This window comes from Urocampus carinirostris, chromosome 17 (genome assembly GCF_059441175.1).
Source record: "Urocampus carinirostris isolate Australia breed hairy pipefish chromosome 17, RoL_Ucar_1.0, whole genome shotgun sequence".
Taxonomy (NCBI): domain Eukaryota; kingdom Metazoa; phylum Chordata; class Actinopteri; order Syngnathiformes; family Syngnathidae; genus Urocampus; species Urocampus carinirostris.
In genome coordinates this window covers 8,524,934-8,541,771 of record NC_142365.1, presented here as the reverse complement: position 1 = coordinate 8,541,771, position 16,838 = coordinate 8,524,934, and the positions used below count along the sequence as shown (strand labels likewise).

The window sequence follows — 16,838 nt, the reverse complement described above, 5'->3', positions numbered from 1 at the left end:
GAGCACTCTCAGGAAATGAAGTCGCTGCTGGGCCTTCCCTACCACCGCTCTGGTGTTTGCATACCAAGAGAGGTCGTCGTAGATGTGCACACCCAGAAATTTGAAAGAGTGGACTCTCTCTACACAGTCTCCTTTTATGATGAGTGGTGCTGGATTCCTGCCATTCCTTCTGAAGTCCAGTATCAGTGATTTTGTTTTTGTGGTGTTCAGTATGAGGTGGTTTTTCGAACACCACGTTGACAGTGATTCCACCTCATCCCTGTACGCCGCCTCGTCCCCGTCAGATCAAGGTGGTATCTTCGGCAAACTTAATGATTGTGTTTGTGAGGTGAGTCAGTGAGCAGTCGGAGGTGTAGAGGGTGAAAAGCAGGGGGCTCAGTGCTCAACCTTGGGGGGAGCCAGTGCTCAGTGTTAGGGTGGGAGAGACGTGGTTACCGAGTTTCACGGACTGTGGGCGGTTTGAGAGGAAGTCCATTATCCAGTGGCAGATGGAGGGAGAGAGTCCTAGGTGTGAGAGTTTCTCCACCAGGATCTCCGGAATAATGGTGTTGAAGGCTGAGCTGAAGTCCAGAAGGAGCATTCTGACGTAGCTCCCCCGGTGGTCCAGGTGTTTCAGCACGGTGTGAAGTGCTGTGTTTATGGCGTCGTCAGTGGAGCGGTTTGCCCTGTAGGCAAACTGGTGGGGGTCCAGTGTGAGTGGCAGGGAGTACACCCCATTCACTGTTAAAGCGGTAAATGACTATTCAAGCTGATTTTGTTTGGAGGATGCAAAAAGCCCATAAGTCCCACAAATAAAATTGGGAGATAATGTTGATAGATGTTGAAAGGGTCACATGGGACAACACAAACGACCTGTTTTGATCCCGACCACGTCTGCTCTCCCGTCCTGGCTTACGACCCATTTTTGATCCCGACTATGTCTACTCTCCCGTCCTGGCTTACGACTCGATTCCGACACGACCACGATTTTGCTCTTCCTGTCCCAGCTACCGACCTGTTTTTCCGTGCCTGACACCACCATCGCTCGCTACGGAAGATCCACTTCCGTATTCGGATCACAATCCGAGTGTGAGAATGACTTGCTGCCCTTCCTCTTTCTTTCAATACAATTGTGAGAAAACGTTACGCAATTGGGTTCTGTTTCCGTTCTGGTCCTGACTGTGAGTTTTCATGGAAATCACAAAATGGTGCGAGTGATCCCACATTTGGTCTTGATTTTTGGCGGAATCAGATATACTAGTGTTATGTATTTTTGGAATGTCCAATTTATGATGTATAAATACACAAAAGAGGGCAAACTAACAAAATTAGGAGCTCCATCCACTGCCTAGATAGATCCAGAATCCACCAAGGCACAGGTGTCAAACAGGCGGCCCGCGGGCCAGATCAGGCCCACTACGGGATTGAATCCGGCCCGCGAGACAACACTCAGAGAAGCGCAAGAGAAAAACAAGCTGCAGGTTGAAATATGTCAACTTGATGTTGCTAAAGCCAGGTGCCTCAAACAAAGACACTGTACTTGTATTTATTTCTCTCTCTCTCTCTCTCTCTCTTTTTGTCTCTCTCTCTCTTTTCCACCTCTTTTCTCCCACTCTTTGTCTCTTTCACTCTTCGTGTGTCTCTTTTTCTCTTCCTTTGATGGTCTTTGTCTCTTTCTCTTTCTGTGTCTTTTTAACTTCCTTTTTTCCTTTTCTCTTTTCTCTTTCTATCTTCCTACCCGTCTCTCATGACTTCTCTTTTTATCTCTTTTGTTTCTCACGCTTTCTCCTTCTCTCTCTTTCTCTTTCTTTGTCCCGCCCTCTCTCCTTTTCCCTCACTCTTCCTCTTATTTCTTTATCTCTCTCTTTCTTTCTCTTTAATCTACTAGTCTGGCCCCTGACAGAATGTTTGTTCTATCGTGTGGCCCCCGAGTTAAAATGAGTTTGACACCCCTGCTTTAAGGGCATCTTACAATAGCAAAGTTTTTCTCCTTCATCCAGTTATCAAGAAAAATGTGATAATCACAGAATAGTTGAAAAAAAGAGTGTTATATAGATAGATGGATAGATAGATAGATAGATAGATAGATAGATAGATAGATAGATAGATAGATAGATAGATAGATAGATAGATAGATAGATAGATAGATAGATAGATAGATAGATAGATAGATAGATAGATAGATAGATAGATAGATAGATAGATAGATAGATAGATAGATAGATAGATAGATAGATACTTTATTCATCCCCGCAGGAAAATTCACAATATCTTCTCAGGAGTAGCTTTATTTAATTTGGGACTTTATATTACTCTCAGGTGGCTTAAAGAGAAGTAAAGGAAAATACAAACAAACAAAAACATCCAAAGTGCTTGTTGTATAAAAAGTGGAAAACATATATTCCAATATGAACAGTTATCCGCCAGACGGTGGCGACAGTGAGTAGTTAACAAAAAATTCAAAGAAAAATAAAAGCGAAGAATAAGCGCTCGAAAGGTTTTACTTTCGTTTTCGTTGCGATTTGCAGAGTTGTTCTTGGTTTTTTTGTTTTCTGTTTTTTGCTTCTTTGGGAGGAATTCTTTTCTTTTATTTGTTATTTTTTCAAAGAAAAAGAAAGAAATGCCAGGAGACGGATCAGGAAAACATGAGGTGAATATTATGTATTTAGATATTCTTTTATTATCTAATTTTTATTCACGCATCCTGCGAAAAAAAAACCTCCACATCTCCAAAAGCACGAGTGGATCATTCTAAAACTATCCTCACGAAAAGTTGTATTTTTATTTTCGTGTGTTTTTCGTTTCGCTTAAGGAAAAAAAATGTCCAGTCGTAAAACGTTTTACCGCACTAGCGGCTGCTTTACGATAATCCTCTAATCCGTCCCCTTAATCCGGAAGTGGCACCGGGGTTGCATTTTCGATCGTTCATAGATGTTGCCGTCATCCGCCCACACGCGAAGGAAATTCTTAATATTAACTTAATAATAATTTTATAATTCTATAATAATTTTAAAAAACGAAAAGAATGAATCACCTTACGATTGATTTCAGGCCCGGGCACGTGAAGCTGCTACAGGTAAACTTGCAATCATTGGTTCCTCTAATCGTTGCTAAAAACACACAGGTTCCAAAAATAATAATTTGTTTACTTATTTTTAACTGCTTAAAATATGTTTTCTTCCAATCGAACCATTCATATTGTTAGTCTATAGCGCGTCTCAACGTTTTATTGATAACGCCATGGTTTAAAGTGACAGTGTGTATTATCAAGAGCCCCCTAGTGGTAAAAAAAAACAACGTAATTCATTTTAAAACATGTTTGATTTAATAAGCAAAAAACTATCATACAAACATGTATTTTTTTTTAAATACGCCTAGTTCGAAAAATTAGCATTTATTTTACATAACATGAGCCTCACATGAAGTGAGGTCATAAAATTGTCTGACATCTTGCTGCTAAGGGTACCCAAGAAGCTCAAAAAGGCTGGGCGAAGAAATAATAATAATGGTGCTTTTTGATCGATTTAAGTCGTAGTTCGTATTTTTCCTTGTGCTTTTTAGCATGCGAGCTACTTAAAAAATGAGAAAGTGAAAATCCTCTAGCTATCATGGAAACTGTAAAACATCGAATTATTTTTTAATGTGCTGAGGATTGTGTTTACATTCTTTAATTAAACTAAAAAAAAATTTGAAATGAATGAAGATTCAAGTCTGAATTGCAAATAATTAATCTCTAGCACTGTACTGCTAATGTGCTGCATTTGGCCGCTAGATGGCAGCATGTTCCAACAAATACAAAGGACTGCATGTAATTTCCCGTAATATACCCTTACTACTTATGGGATCCACCAGTAGATCACGATCACTGTATTGAGCTCACCTGCTGGAGAGTAAGTGAAAAAATCCCATAGGTATTAAAGCATGAACCTGCCTGATTTGAGGGACTGAACCTGAAGCAAACCCAACTTTTCATATTTTATTCGAGAGGACTCGGGATGAGGAGTGATGATTTTGGCTGACTCTATCACCCCTTACCCTCAGTCCCCCCACCCTTCGGCTGCTTCTCTGGGTCCATCGCTGATGCTGCTGAGTGTGCTGATGCAGCTTGCTAGCAGCACAAGAGGAGAATAGAATTCATTGCACGAATCCTCCACAAAGAAAAAGAAACAATGAACAATGACAGGTGGATAATTTAAAAAGAATTGTCAGCCCAAACCCGAACGTCATTATTGATATTTTAAGCCCGATCCAACCCAAATTTCGGTCCGGCCTGGGGTCTTAGATCTCACCTGCCATACAGCAACATTTGCTGGTCAAAATGTTACACACTACCCCTTTTCAAATGACGATCTTTTTTCAGCAGGAGGATCCTCCACAAGGGGGTCCCCGCATCCTGGTGACGGGGGCCAGCGGCCTCCTGGGCCGGGCGGTCCTGCAGGAGTTCCAAAAGCGTGGCTGCTCTGTGACGGGGACGGCGTACCGCAGGGCGGGACCCCAACTCCTTCGATGCGACCTGACCGACGAGGACGCCGTCAAGGCGCTCGTCAACCAGTGTAAGGTAGGTTTGCTCGTGGAAGGTTATGTTACGCCCCCTTCAGGGGGAAAGGAGAGTTACATATGAGTAGAACGTGCATGGTTCTTCGTTTCGAATTCAAATGCAACTAATGAGTAATACAGAAAGAGGAGTAGGATTTAGCACCGTGGTTATTATAGTGACTAGCCGTTAGTATGTTAGCATTAGCATTATTTTTTTTTAGCATGAAGCAGTTAGCATTTAGCCGTTAGCATCACTTTTGAGCATGTATCCATTAGCATAACTCATTAGCCTGTAACCGTTAGCATAATTTGTAAACAAGTAGCCGTTAGCATGTTACCATTAGCATAATTATTTTAGCATGAAGCAGTTAGCATTTAGCCGTTAGCATCACTTTTGAGCATGTAGCTATTAGCATAACTCATTAGCATGTAACAGTTAGCATAATTGGTTAACATGTAGCTGTTAGCATTAGCATACTTTTTAGCATGAACCAGTTTGAATTTAGCTGAGTCTTTCATATGGTTGTAGAGGAATTTGGGCCCACTCTTCTTTGCAAAATGGTTTCAAATCTGGGGCGGCATTAACTCAGGAGGTAGAGCGCTCCTCTTAGGATCAAGAGATTGCAGGTTCGATTCCCGGCTCCTCCGTGTTATTTGTCGAAGCGTCCTTAGGCAAGACACTGAATCCCTAATGCCCCCAATAAGCAGGTCGGCGCCTTGCATGGCTGCATGGCCGCTATTGGTGTGTGAGTGTGTGTGTGAATGGGTGAGTGTGAAGCACATTGTAAAGCGCTTTGGGAGGTCTTCATTGACTTGAAAAGCGCTATAGAAATGCAGACCATTTACCATATATGCTATTTATTTTAAGTGGGTCTTGGGTAGCTCTCAAAAATATCAAAGATCCTCACAGACCCGATCTCCTCTGGCAGACCGTTCCATGGGCCAGGACCTAAGTGGCTGAATGCTGCCTCTCCATTGGTTGTTGTCCTCTCCTCACCCTAGGAACAGTTAACCAACCATTCCCACAAGACCTCCATGACGGCTGATGTCATAAAAGCAGATCAGACGGATAAGCTAGTCCAAGACCGTTCAGAGATTTAAAACTAGCAAAAGCACTTTAAAAGAACACGAGGTGGTGTAACCCTGGGCACAAAGATTTCTATCTGCTGCAGGGACGTCAAACTTTTGGCCTAGCATGTGACGTCATCCACTCTGCTGTTGCTAAACTACAAACACAGCACCCTGAGGCCATCCTGTTAATCTGTTAAAAAAAAACAAAAGGATACTGCTGGAAGTGTGAATTTCTCTACGCGGATGATAAAGTATCTATATCCAAACGCACCAAAATAAAAATATGCAATGCTAATGGATGGATTTCAAAATAAAAGCAGTTCTGAGTCTTTGTGCTTTTTGTGGTGCAGCCCCATGCAGTGGTCCACTGCGCGGCGGAACGCCGTCCCGACGTGGTAGAGCGCCAACCAGAGGCGGCCGAGAACATCAACGTCCACGCTGTCACCACCCTTGCCAAGGAGGCCGGTCAGTACTCCGTGCCTTGGTCGGGCCGCAACAATTAGTCGACATCGTCGACAAAAAACGTCAATAGAAATAGTCGAGGATGAATTCCATTGTCGCCAGGCGCGTTTTTCCAACAGAGTGAGGCATCTCGCGTGATTATAATCTCTGCTGAGAGTCGCTCATGTCTCGAGCAGTAACATACAGAATTGATCAACATCAAGTTCTTGGACCAAAACTTCTAAAGTTTGCGGACATTAAAGCTTGGGGACGGCGAATAAAAAGACTACTTTCAGAATTTGCAAAGCAGACTTTGCATATCATGGCGGTAGATCTGTGACGCAGGAACATTTAAACAATGGGGCAATTGAACGAAACTGAGTCTGACTCGCCTCGGTAAGATACAAGTAACATTCAAGTAATAGGGTTTACGATGACATGCATTGTACATCTTATATGCGTATATTTCACTGTGCCTGAAAAACGTATTTGAAATTAAACGCATGCATCCCGATGAAACAAACGTTAAAAACGACAATCGGCACTTGTTAAAACGGTAAAACTGTAACTGTAAAGAATATTTAGGTACTTTAGTTACAGACTTTGAGGTTGACCACTGAATGTACTCCACAAAGTGCTGTGAAAAACGATTGGCCCTCTTCCTAAATTGTTTGCTTTTTGCATTTTTATCACTCAAAATTTTTTTAGATCATCAAACCAATTTTAATATCACGCAGAGACACCCCAAGGAAGTACAAAATGCAGTTTTGAATTGTTGATTCTACTTATTATCCGTAATCATGGTAAATGTGAACTCTACCCAATAAGACCGACAAACTGGTTGTGCTGGTGAAAAACATCAAAGCGTACAGGGAGTGCAGTTTTCTGTGTTTTACGGAAACGTGGCTCATGTCTAGTATCCCGGACGCTAACGTGGAGCTACCTGGAGCTATCCGGAGCTACCCGGCCTTAGCGCTGTTAGGGACAGAGACACAAAAGCCTGCGGGAAGCGGAGAGTAGGTGGACTCGCTATCTACGTGAACACGAGGTGGTGTAACCCTGGGCACAAAGATTTCCATCTGCTGCGGGGACGTAGAACTTTTGGCCTAGCGTGTGACGTCACCCACTCCGCTGTTGCTAAACTACAACACAGCACCCCGAGGCCATCCTGTTAATCTGTTAATAATTAACAAAAGGATACTGCTGGAAGTGTGAATTTCCCTATGGGGATGAATAAAGTATCTATCTATCTAGACATCTATCTATCTAGACATCTATCTATCGATCTAGGCATCTATCTATCCATCTAGACATCTATCTAGACACCTACCTATCTATTTAGACATCTACCTATCTAATCTATCTAGACATCTAATTAGACATCTATCTATTTATCAATCTATCTAGACATCTATATAGACATCTATTTAGACATCAATCTATATCTATGTATCTAGACATCTATCTATTTAGACATCTATCTATCTAGACATCCATCTATCGATCTAGACATCTATCTATCTATCTAGACATATATCTATCTATTTATCCATCTAGACATCTATCTAGACACCTATCTATCTATTTAGACATCTATCTATCTAGACATCTATCTAGACATCTAATTAGACATCTATCTATCTATTTATCAATCTATCTAGACATCTATTTAGACATCAATCTATATCTATGTATCTAGACATCCATCTAGACATCTATTTAGCCAGCAATCTATCTATCTATCCATCTATCTATCTATCTATCTATCTAGACATCTATCTATCTATCTATCTATCTATCTATCTATCTATCTATCTATCTATCTATCTATCTATCTATCTATCTATCTATCTATCTATCTATCTATCTATCTATCTATCTATCTATCTATCTATCTAGACATCTATCTATCTAGACATCTATCTAGACATCTATCTAGACATCTATCTATCTATCTATCTATCTATCTATCTATCTATCTATCTAGACATCTATCTATCTATCTATCTATCTAGACATCTATCTATCTATCTATCTAGACATCTATCTATCTATCTAGACATCTATCTATCTATCTATCTATCTATCTATCTATCTATCTATCTATCTAGACATCTATCTAGACATCTATCTAGACAGACATCTATCTAGACATCTATCTATCTATCTATCTAGACATCTATCTATCTATCTATCTAGACATCTATCTAGACATCTATCTATCAATACCCCAAAATCAAAACCTATCTGGTTCTAAGTAAATAAGTAATTGCCCCCTGAAACTAATTGCGAGTTGGGCCGCCTTTAGCACCGTTAAAAAAATGTTTCAAATCTGCCATATTGGAGGGGTTTCTTGCATCTCAATTGGATTTAAATCCAGACTTTGACTTGGCCACTCCAGTACCTTCATTTTGTGCCTAATAAATGGAATAAAGAGCTCAAAATTGCATTTTGTATATCCTTGGGTTGTCTCTGTGTGATGTTAAAATTGGTCTGATGATCGGAAACCTTTGTGCGGATATCCATCCATTATCTGCACCGCTTATCCTCAGTAGGGTCGCGGGGGTACTGTAGCCCATCCCAGCTATCTTCGGGAAGAGGGCAGTGGACACCCTGAACTGGTTTCCAGCCAGTCACAGGGCACACAGAGATATACAACTCACAGTGTTCATTTGACCTGTGAAAAGTGATGGGTCCCGGGGACTCGCATGCTCAAAAATCAATGGGTCCCGACAGAGATCTATGGCTCCCCAAAATTTAGTGTTATCGAGGTTGAAATCGTAAATCGGCGACAAATATATAATATAAATCTATATATTTATTCAGTTTTAACCATCAAATTATGAATTCATTTTCTGCATCAAATTATTGTTTTTATTTTCTCCTTTTATACTTCCTTTTTTTCTTAACTTCTAATATCAATCATCAAAGCAAGTGAGCCCTTTGAGAGCCGGCTCTTTTTAATGAGTTGAGCCAAAAAAGCCGGTTCTCTAAAAGAAGACGGACTTCCTCTCACTACACAACGAGATCGGCGTGCAGACAAAAACTCGAACCGCGAGACCAAAACAACAATGGCGGATCTGCCTGACGAAAAGTTTAGAGTGCGGTAAATCTTAGTTTAAAAAAAAAAAGTAATCGGGTAATAATGACAATTTTGTGGCAAAAAGGTTGATTTGAGACGATGCGTCCCCAGCAAAAATGAGAACACTGAACTCAATTGCTCATTCGCACCCAGGGACAATTTGGACCGGCCAATGAATGCATGTTTTTGGAATGTGGGAGGAAACCAGAGTCCCTGCAAGCACGGGGGAGAACATGCAAACTCCGCACAGGAAGGTTCGATCTCACGACCTCAGATCTGTGTCGCACGTGCGCTAACCACTGTGCCGCCGTGCCGCCTTATGAGGGATAGATATTCAAAAAACACTGAAATCAGGAAGGCAAATCCTTTTTTCACAGCGCTTTTTGCGTGTTTTTTGCTAGCTTCCTGCGGCGCCTTCCTGTTGTACATCAGCAGCGACTACGTGTTCGACGGGCGCCGACCGCCTTACGGCCAAGACGACGCCCCCAACCCGCTCAACGCCTACGGACGCAGCAAACTGGAGGGCGAGCGGCAGGCGCTGCAACACTGTCCGCGTCAGTCCCGCTCGACCCCCGTCTCCTCTCGCTTCCGCCGTCGATGCTATCGTTTCGCTTCCTTCAGGCTCGGCCGTCCTGCGCGTCCCCGTCCTGTTCGGCGAGGTGGAGACGCCGTCCGAGAGCGCCGTGACGGCGCTCTGGCCGCTCGTCCTGAACGGCGCGGCGGCGGCGGCTGCCGGGGAGAGTCGCGCCCTGGATCACTGCCAGCAGAGGTTCCCCACCCACACGCGAGATGTCGCCGCTGTCTGCTGGAATATCTGCCACGCCGCTGCCAGGGTAACTTCTTATTGCTGCTATCTTCTATTTGTTTCAGTTAAGGCAGGGGTGTCAAACTCGTTTTTACTCGGGGGCCACAAATGCTAGAAAAAAAACTCACGGGGGCCGGACTAGTAAGTTTAAGAGAAAGAGAGAGGGAGAAAAAGACAGAGAAAGAGAGGGAGGGAAAGAGAGAGCAATAAACAGATGGGGAGAAGAAGAGAGCGCAGAATAGAGATATGAATGGAGAAGAAGGGGCAAATGAATATAGATAGAAAAAGAAAGTGAAAAAAGAGAAAGATAAAAAGAATAAGAGAAATGAAACGACAGAAAGAAAAAGAGTCAGCAGGAGAAAAAGAGACAAAGTGAGGTGTTAGAGAGAGACAGAGGTCAAAAAAGGGAAAGAGGGTGAGAAAGAAAGAGAAAAATAGAAAGAAAGAAATTACAGAGGAAATAGAAAGAGAGCAAGACAGAAAAAGAAAGAGTTAAAGAGTGAGAGAGAAATAGAGAAAAAGAGAGGGATATGAATGGAGAAGAAGGGGTAAATGAATATAGATAGAAAAAGAAAGTGAAAAAAGAGAAAGATAAAAAGAATAAGAGAAATGAAACGACAGAAAAAGAGTCAGCAGCAAGAGAAAAAGAGACAAAGTGAGGTGTTAGAGAGAGACAGAGGTCAAAAAAGGGAAAGAAAGAGGGTGAGAAAGAAAGAGAAAAATAGAAAGAGAATTAAAGTGTAAATTACAGAGAGAAAATGGAAAGAGAGCCAGACAGAGAAAAAGAAAGAGTTAGAGAGTGAGAGAGAAATGGAGAAAAGAGAGAGATGGATGGAGAAGAAGGGGGAAATTAATATAGATAGAAAAAGAAAGTGAAAAAAGAGAAAGATAAAAAGAATAAGAGAAATGAAACGACAGAAAAAGAGTCAGCAAGCAAGAGAAAAAGAAACAAAGTGAGGTGTTAGAGAGAGACAGAGGTCAAAAAAGGGAAAGAAAGAGAAAAATAGAAAGAAAGAGGATTCAAGTGTAAATTACAGAGAGAAAATGGAAAGAGAGCAAGACAGAGAAAAGGAAAGAGAGTGAGAGAGAAAAGAGAAAAAGAGAGAGAGAGAGAGAGAGTGAACCGGAGAAAGAAAAAGAGGGAGGAATAAATAAAAAAAGAAGTGAGTCAGAGAGACATGGAGAAATACTACCACAATTGTTTTGCAAGTGTTAACTGGCTTTGGTGACATCCAGTGGAAATATTGAAAACTACAGCTCATTTTCCTCTCGCGCTTCTCTCACTGTTGTCTTGCGGGCCGGATTTGAACCATTGGTGGGCCTGATCTGGCCCGCTGGCCGCCTGTTTTACACCTGTGAGTTAAGGGCTGTGGAAGGAGAAGAAGAAACAAATGTATGAATAAATAAAAACACACCAATAGGCCTGGGCGATATAACCAAAATTCTTATCACGATAAAACATAGATGTTGATTATTATCACATATTTTTGATGGTGGCAAACTAATACACAGCATTTCACAATGATGAGGAATATTAACAAAATTGAAAGTGAACTAAAAACACAGAATTCGGAAAAGAAAATCATATTCTGACGATTACAAGATGCAAATAGTGAACCATTTATTATTATTATTATTATTATTATTATTTGGCCGAATACTAACGAGAAGCAGAAATGATGTCTTGACGCGAGGGAGGTGGAAAGAGGAAGCGGCGCGTCTCTACCGTGACACCGAGGATGAAAATTTTGAGTTCAACTGATAGTTTGGCAAGCATGTTCTTTATGATAAATTTATATGAATAATGTAACTTAAGTAACTTAATGCAACACCAAAGTGTGTTAACAGTACAAGAGAAAAATGAGCTGCAGTTTTCAATATATCCTCTTGATGTCGCCAAAGCCAGGCACCACTCGCAAAGCAACTTGAGCTTTCTTTCTCTCTCTTTCTCTCTCTTTCTCTCTCTCTTCTTTTATCTCCTTTTTCTCCCTCTTTTCTATTTTGGTCTCTCTTCATCTATTTTTTCTCTGTTTCCCTTTCTTTCTCTGTTGTTATCTTATTTTTTTCTCCATTTCTCACCTGTCTTTTTCTTTTTCTCTCTCAATTTCTCTTTCTACCTCCCCTTTTCTTTCTCTGTTCATCTTTCTTTTTCACCCTCTCTCTCTCTTTCCCTCCCCTTTTTCCATTTCTCTCTCGCTTTCCTTTTTCCTCTTTCTCTCTTTTGCTCTTTCTTTGGTTCTCTTTCCCTCTCTCTTGCTCTTTCTTTATTATTACTTTCACTCCCTCTCTTTCTCTCTTTTTCACTCATTCTCTCTTTTTTCTCTGTTCTCTCTCATTCTTTCTCGTTCTTTTTTCTCCCTCTCTCTTTTGTGCTCTCTCAGTTATTCCCTCTCCTGTTTTTTTCCCTCTTTCCCTCTCTCTCTATTTCCCTCTTTCTCTTTCATTTTATCTCTCTCTCTTTTGCTCCCCCCTTGTCTATCTTTCTTCCTTTCTCTTTAACCTACCAGTCCGGACCCTGTGAGATTTTTTTTTCTAGCATGTGGCCCCCCCAGCTAAAATGAGTCTGACACCCCTCCTCTGGAAGATACACAACAAAATAAAGACTATAAACACAACACAACAAAATAAATATTGACAAAATAAATGACAACATGAACACATACATGAATAAATTATATCCACAGTGTATGTCACTTACTTTTATTACGTATTTTCTTCATGTGTTTCTCTGGCATATATTGCTATTTATTCCTATGTATCCAATAATTATCATTACGTTTAATCGCTTCTGATTGTTCTCCATTGTTTCTATGAATGTAGGACGATTCCATTGGAGGAAGGTTCCATTATTCCGCCAAGGAGCAGATGACCAAATACGAGATGGCGCTAGCCATGGCTCAAGCTTTCAACCTACCGTCCAATCACCTCATCCCAGTAAGAAATCCAATCATTTACATCATCCAATCAGGAGCCCTTATTTATTTTTTGACCATTAGTCATAGCGTCATTGATCATCAGTAAGCATCAAGCCTCTGGGAATGATGTCAATATGATAAATCTCCGTTAGATGGAAAGCAGTGGCTTTGATCAGATCTGTGTTCACACATTGAGGAAGCCCCCACTTCCTAGTTTTGCTTCCTCTATCCTGGGGTTGAGAGTGTGTATGCGGCTCTTCATTTGATCGGCATGTTTGAGAGGGACCACATCTCGTTTAATTGTGATTTTGTGGGTTTTATTTCCATTTTCTGTCCGCTATAATGGGTCCCAGGAAAGTCAGCGATAAGGGGAAGGAAAAGTGGATAATAGTGACAACAACGATTGAGTCCAAGAAGTAAATGATTGCAAAATACAAAAATGGTTCCTTTGAAGCGGTGTTGGTAGATATTTGTGGTGATTTACAAGAATAACAAATTTAAAGTCAACAGAAAACAGAATCCATGAAAAAAAAAGTGTCTCGACCAATCAAAAGAGAAAAGTAGAGTCTTGAAGAGAACGGTTCTTGATAATGGGCCAGCCGGCTCATATCATCCACTCCCAAGAGCTGGTCCATACAGCCTTTTCGTTCGTGAATGACGCTTCCAGCATTGTCAAATTGGCATTTTCTTTCGGCGCTTAGTAAATACTGTATTTGTGATTGCTTTTTAACTATATCCAACCATCCATTTTCTGCGCCGCTTATCCTCAGTAGGGTCGCGGGGGTGCTGGAGCCCATCCCAGCTATCTTCGGGCAGTGGACAGGGGACAACCTCAACATGCTATTCACACCTAGGGACCATTTAGATCACAGGTGTCAAACAGGCGGCCCGCGGGCCAGATCAGGCCCGCTAAGGGATTGAATCCGGCCCGCGAGACAACACTCAGAGAAGCGCAAGAGAAAAACAAGCTGCAGGTTGAAATATGTCAACTCGATGTTGCCAAAGCCAGGTGCCTCGAACAAAGACACTGTACTTGTATTTCTTTTTCTCTCTCTCTCTTTTCCACCCCTTTTCTCCCACTCCCCGTCTCTGTCTCTTTCACTCTCTGTGTCTCTTTTTCTCTTCCTTTGTTGCTCTTTGTTTCTTTCTCTCTCTTTTTCTTTTTAACCTCTTTTGCTCTAACTTCCTTTCCTCTCTTTTCTCTTTCTCTCTTCCTACCCTTTGCGCTTTCTTTTCTCTTTTATTTCCCTCTGTCTTTCCATTTCTCTTTGGATTTCTTTCTTCCTCTCCCTTTCTTTCCCCCCTCTCTCCTGACTTTTTATCTCTTTTGTTTCTCACGCTCTCTCCCTCTTTTTCTTTCTTTGTCCCGCCCTCTCTTCTTTTCCCTCCCTCTTTCTCTTATTTATTTATCTCTCTTTTTCTTTCTCTTTAATCTACTAGTCCGGCCCCCGACAGAATGTTTGTTCTATCGTGTGGCCCCCCGAGTTAAAATGAGTTTGACACCCCTGATTTAGATCAACCAATTAACTTGACATGCGTGTTTTCGGAATATGGGAGGAAACCCACACAGGCACGGGGAGAACATGCAAACTCCGCACAGGACAGCTGGCATCTGGAATTGAACCTTGACCCTCCGCGCCTTGCCGTCTTATCTAACTACATGTTAGTCGCTCTTTTGAATGGTGTCACGATTCGAAAATGCATGATGTCAAAACGGGGCTTCAAGTAGTCAGGATGTGTCAGAGCAGAACCTCCATTTTGTTTTGGGTCTGTTCGGCAGATGAGCGAGCAGCCGGCGTCGGCCGCCGCCCAGCGTCCTCTCAACGCCCGCTTGGACTGTTCCCGTCTGGAGGTTTTGGGCCTCGGCGTGGAGCCGCGAGCGTTCGCTTCGGCCCTCAGGGATTGCTTGTGGCCCTTCGCACCCGACAAGCGCTGGAGGCAGACCGTCTTTCACTGACCGCCCCCACGGACACCATGTGCACGATGCTACTGCTCGTTTTTAATAAAGGCTGGGCTACTAGCACTCGTTTTGTCGCATTCTTCACCCGCGAGAAACGGTTATAGACGAAGAATGAGTAAAGTAGACCGCCGGGATATGGTTTACCAGTATTTAACTAGTTTATTTTAGCAGTTTAGCAGCTATACACCTGAACCAATTCACCACGCTATAGCAACTGAACGTTTCCCTATAGTGGCCAGAGAGGATTTGGTGTGTATTTTAAAAAAAAAAATCATAACTTGTTGACATAAGATGATAGCACGTAGCCGTTAGAATAACTTGTTGGCATGTGGCCCTTAGCATGACTCATTAGCATGTAGCCGTTAGCATGCTTTGTTAGCATGACTCTTTAGCGCGTAGCCATTAGCATGACTCGTTAGTATCCCAATAATAAAAAGTCCAGCTATAGTAATATAGTAATAACACTGTTATTACAGTGTGTAATACCATTTTGATGGGCCCATTCACCAATTCATGTGTTAGCATGTAAACATTAGCACGTACCCATTAGCATAATCAGTTAGCATGAAGCCGTCATCATGTAGCTAACGACGTAACTAGATAGCATGTAGCGGTTAGCATGTCTCACTAGTATGTAGCCGTTAGCATGACTCGTTAGCATACAGCTGTTAGCATGTGTCCATTAGCATAACTTGTTAGCATAAAGAAAGTAGCAATTTGAATGGGCCAATTCATTTGTTAACATGTAGTTATTAGCATAACGAGTTAGCATGTAGCTGTTAAAATGACCTGTTAGCATGTAACCATTGACATAGGATGAGAGCATGTAGCTGTTAGCATAACTTGTTGGCATGTGGCCCTTAGCATGACTCGTTAGCATGCAGCCGATTGCATAACTTCTTAGCATTTAGCCGTTATCATGACTTTATCGTGTAGCCCTTAGCATAACTCGTTACTGTCCCAGTAATAAAAATCCCAGCTATCGTAATAATATAGTACTAACACCGTTATTACAGTGTGTAATACCATTTTGATGGGCCCATTCACCAATTAATCAGTTAGCATGTAAATATTAGCATGTATGCATCAGCATAAGTTAGCATGAAGCCGTTAGATTGGCTCTTTCGCATGTAGCCGTTATCATGTCGCTAATGACATAAGTAGATAGCATGTAGCGGTTAGCATATCTCATTAGTATGTAGCCGTTAGCATGACTCGTTAGCATGAAGAAAGTAGCAATTTGAATGGGCCAATTCATTTGTTAACATGTAGTTATTAGCATAACGAGTTAGCATGTAGCTGTTAAAATGACCCGTTAGCATGTAACCATTGACATAGGATGAGAGCATGTAGCCGTTAGCATAACTTGTTGGCATGTGGCCCTTAGCGTGACTCGTCAGCATGCAGCCGTTAGATTGGCTCTTTTGCATGTAGCCGTTATCATGTAGCTAATGACATAAGTAGATAGCATGTAGCGGTTAGCATATCTCATTAGTATGTAGCCGTTAGCATGACTTGTTAGCAATTAGCTGTTAGCATGTATCCATTAGCATAACTTGTTAGGATGAAGCAAGTAGCAATTTGAATGGGCCAATACATTTGTTAGCATGTAGTTATTAGCATAAAGAGTCAGCATGTAGCTGTTAAAATGACTCGTTAGCATGCAATCATTGACATAAGATGATAGCATGTAGCCTTTCACATAACTTGTTGATATGTTGCCCTTAACATGAATCGTTAGCATGTAGCCGATTGCATAACTCGTTAGCATGTTGCCGTTAGCATGACTCCATAGCGTGTAGCCGTTAGCATGACTCGTTAGCGTGTAGCCGTTAGCATAACTCGTTGGTATCCCAGTAATAAAAAGCCCAGCTATAGTAATAACACTGTTATTACAGCGTGTAATACCATTTTGATGGGTCCATTCACCAATTTGTTAGCATGTAAACATTAGCATGTATCCATTAGCATAATCAGTCAGCATGTAGCTGTTAAAATGACTCGTTAGCATGCAATCATTGACATAAGATGATAGCATGTAGCCTTTCA

General features: G+C 41.6%; 1 protein-coding gene across 2 annotated transcripts; it reads left to right on the top strand.

Annotated features, from left to right (window-relative positions):
- The first annotated feature begins 2,461 nt into the window (after nt 1-2,461).
- On the top strand, nt 2,462-14,852 carry mat2b (methionine adenosyltransferase 2 non-catalytic beta subunit methionine). Of its 2 annotated transcripts, none has more exons than XM_088321367.1 (7): nt 2,462-2,629; nt 4,340-4,537; nt 5,937-6,051; nt 9,511-9,663; nt 9,731-9,942; nt 12,735-12,848; nt 14,610-14,852. In XM_088321367.1, exons 1-7 carry the CDS (start codon nt 2,600-2,602, stop codon nt 14,784-14,786), a joined length of 999 nt encoding a protein of 332 aa, XP_088177493.1. In that variant the 5' UTR covers nt 2,462-2,599; the 3' UTR covers nt 14,787-14,852. The 2 variants fall into 2 exon arrangements, with proteins under 2 accessions (XP_088177493.1, XP_088177492.1); XM_088321366.1 differs by lacking the exon at nt 2,462-2,629 and adding an exon at nt 2,857-3,055.
- The last annotated feature ends 1,986 nt before the right edge of the window (nt 14,853-16,838 follow it).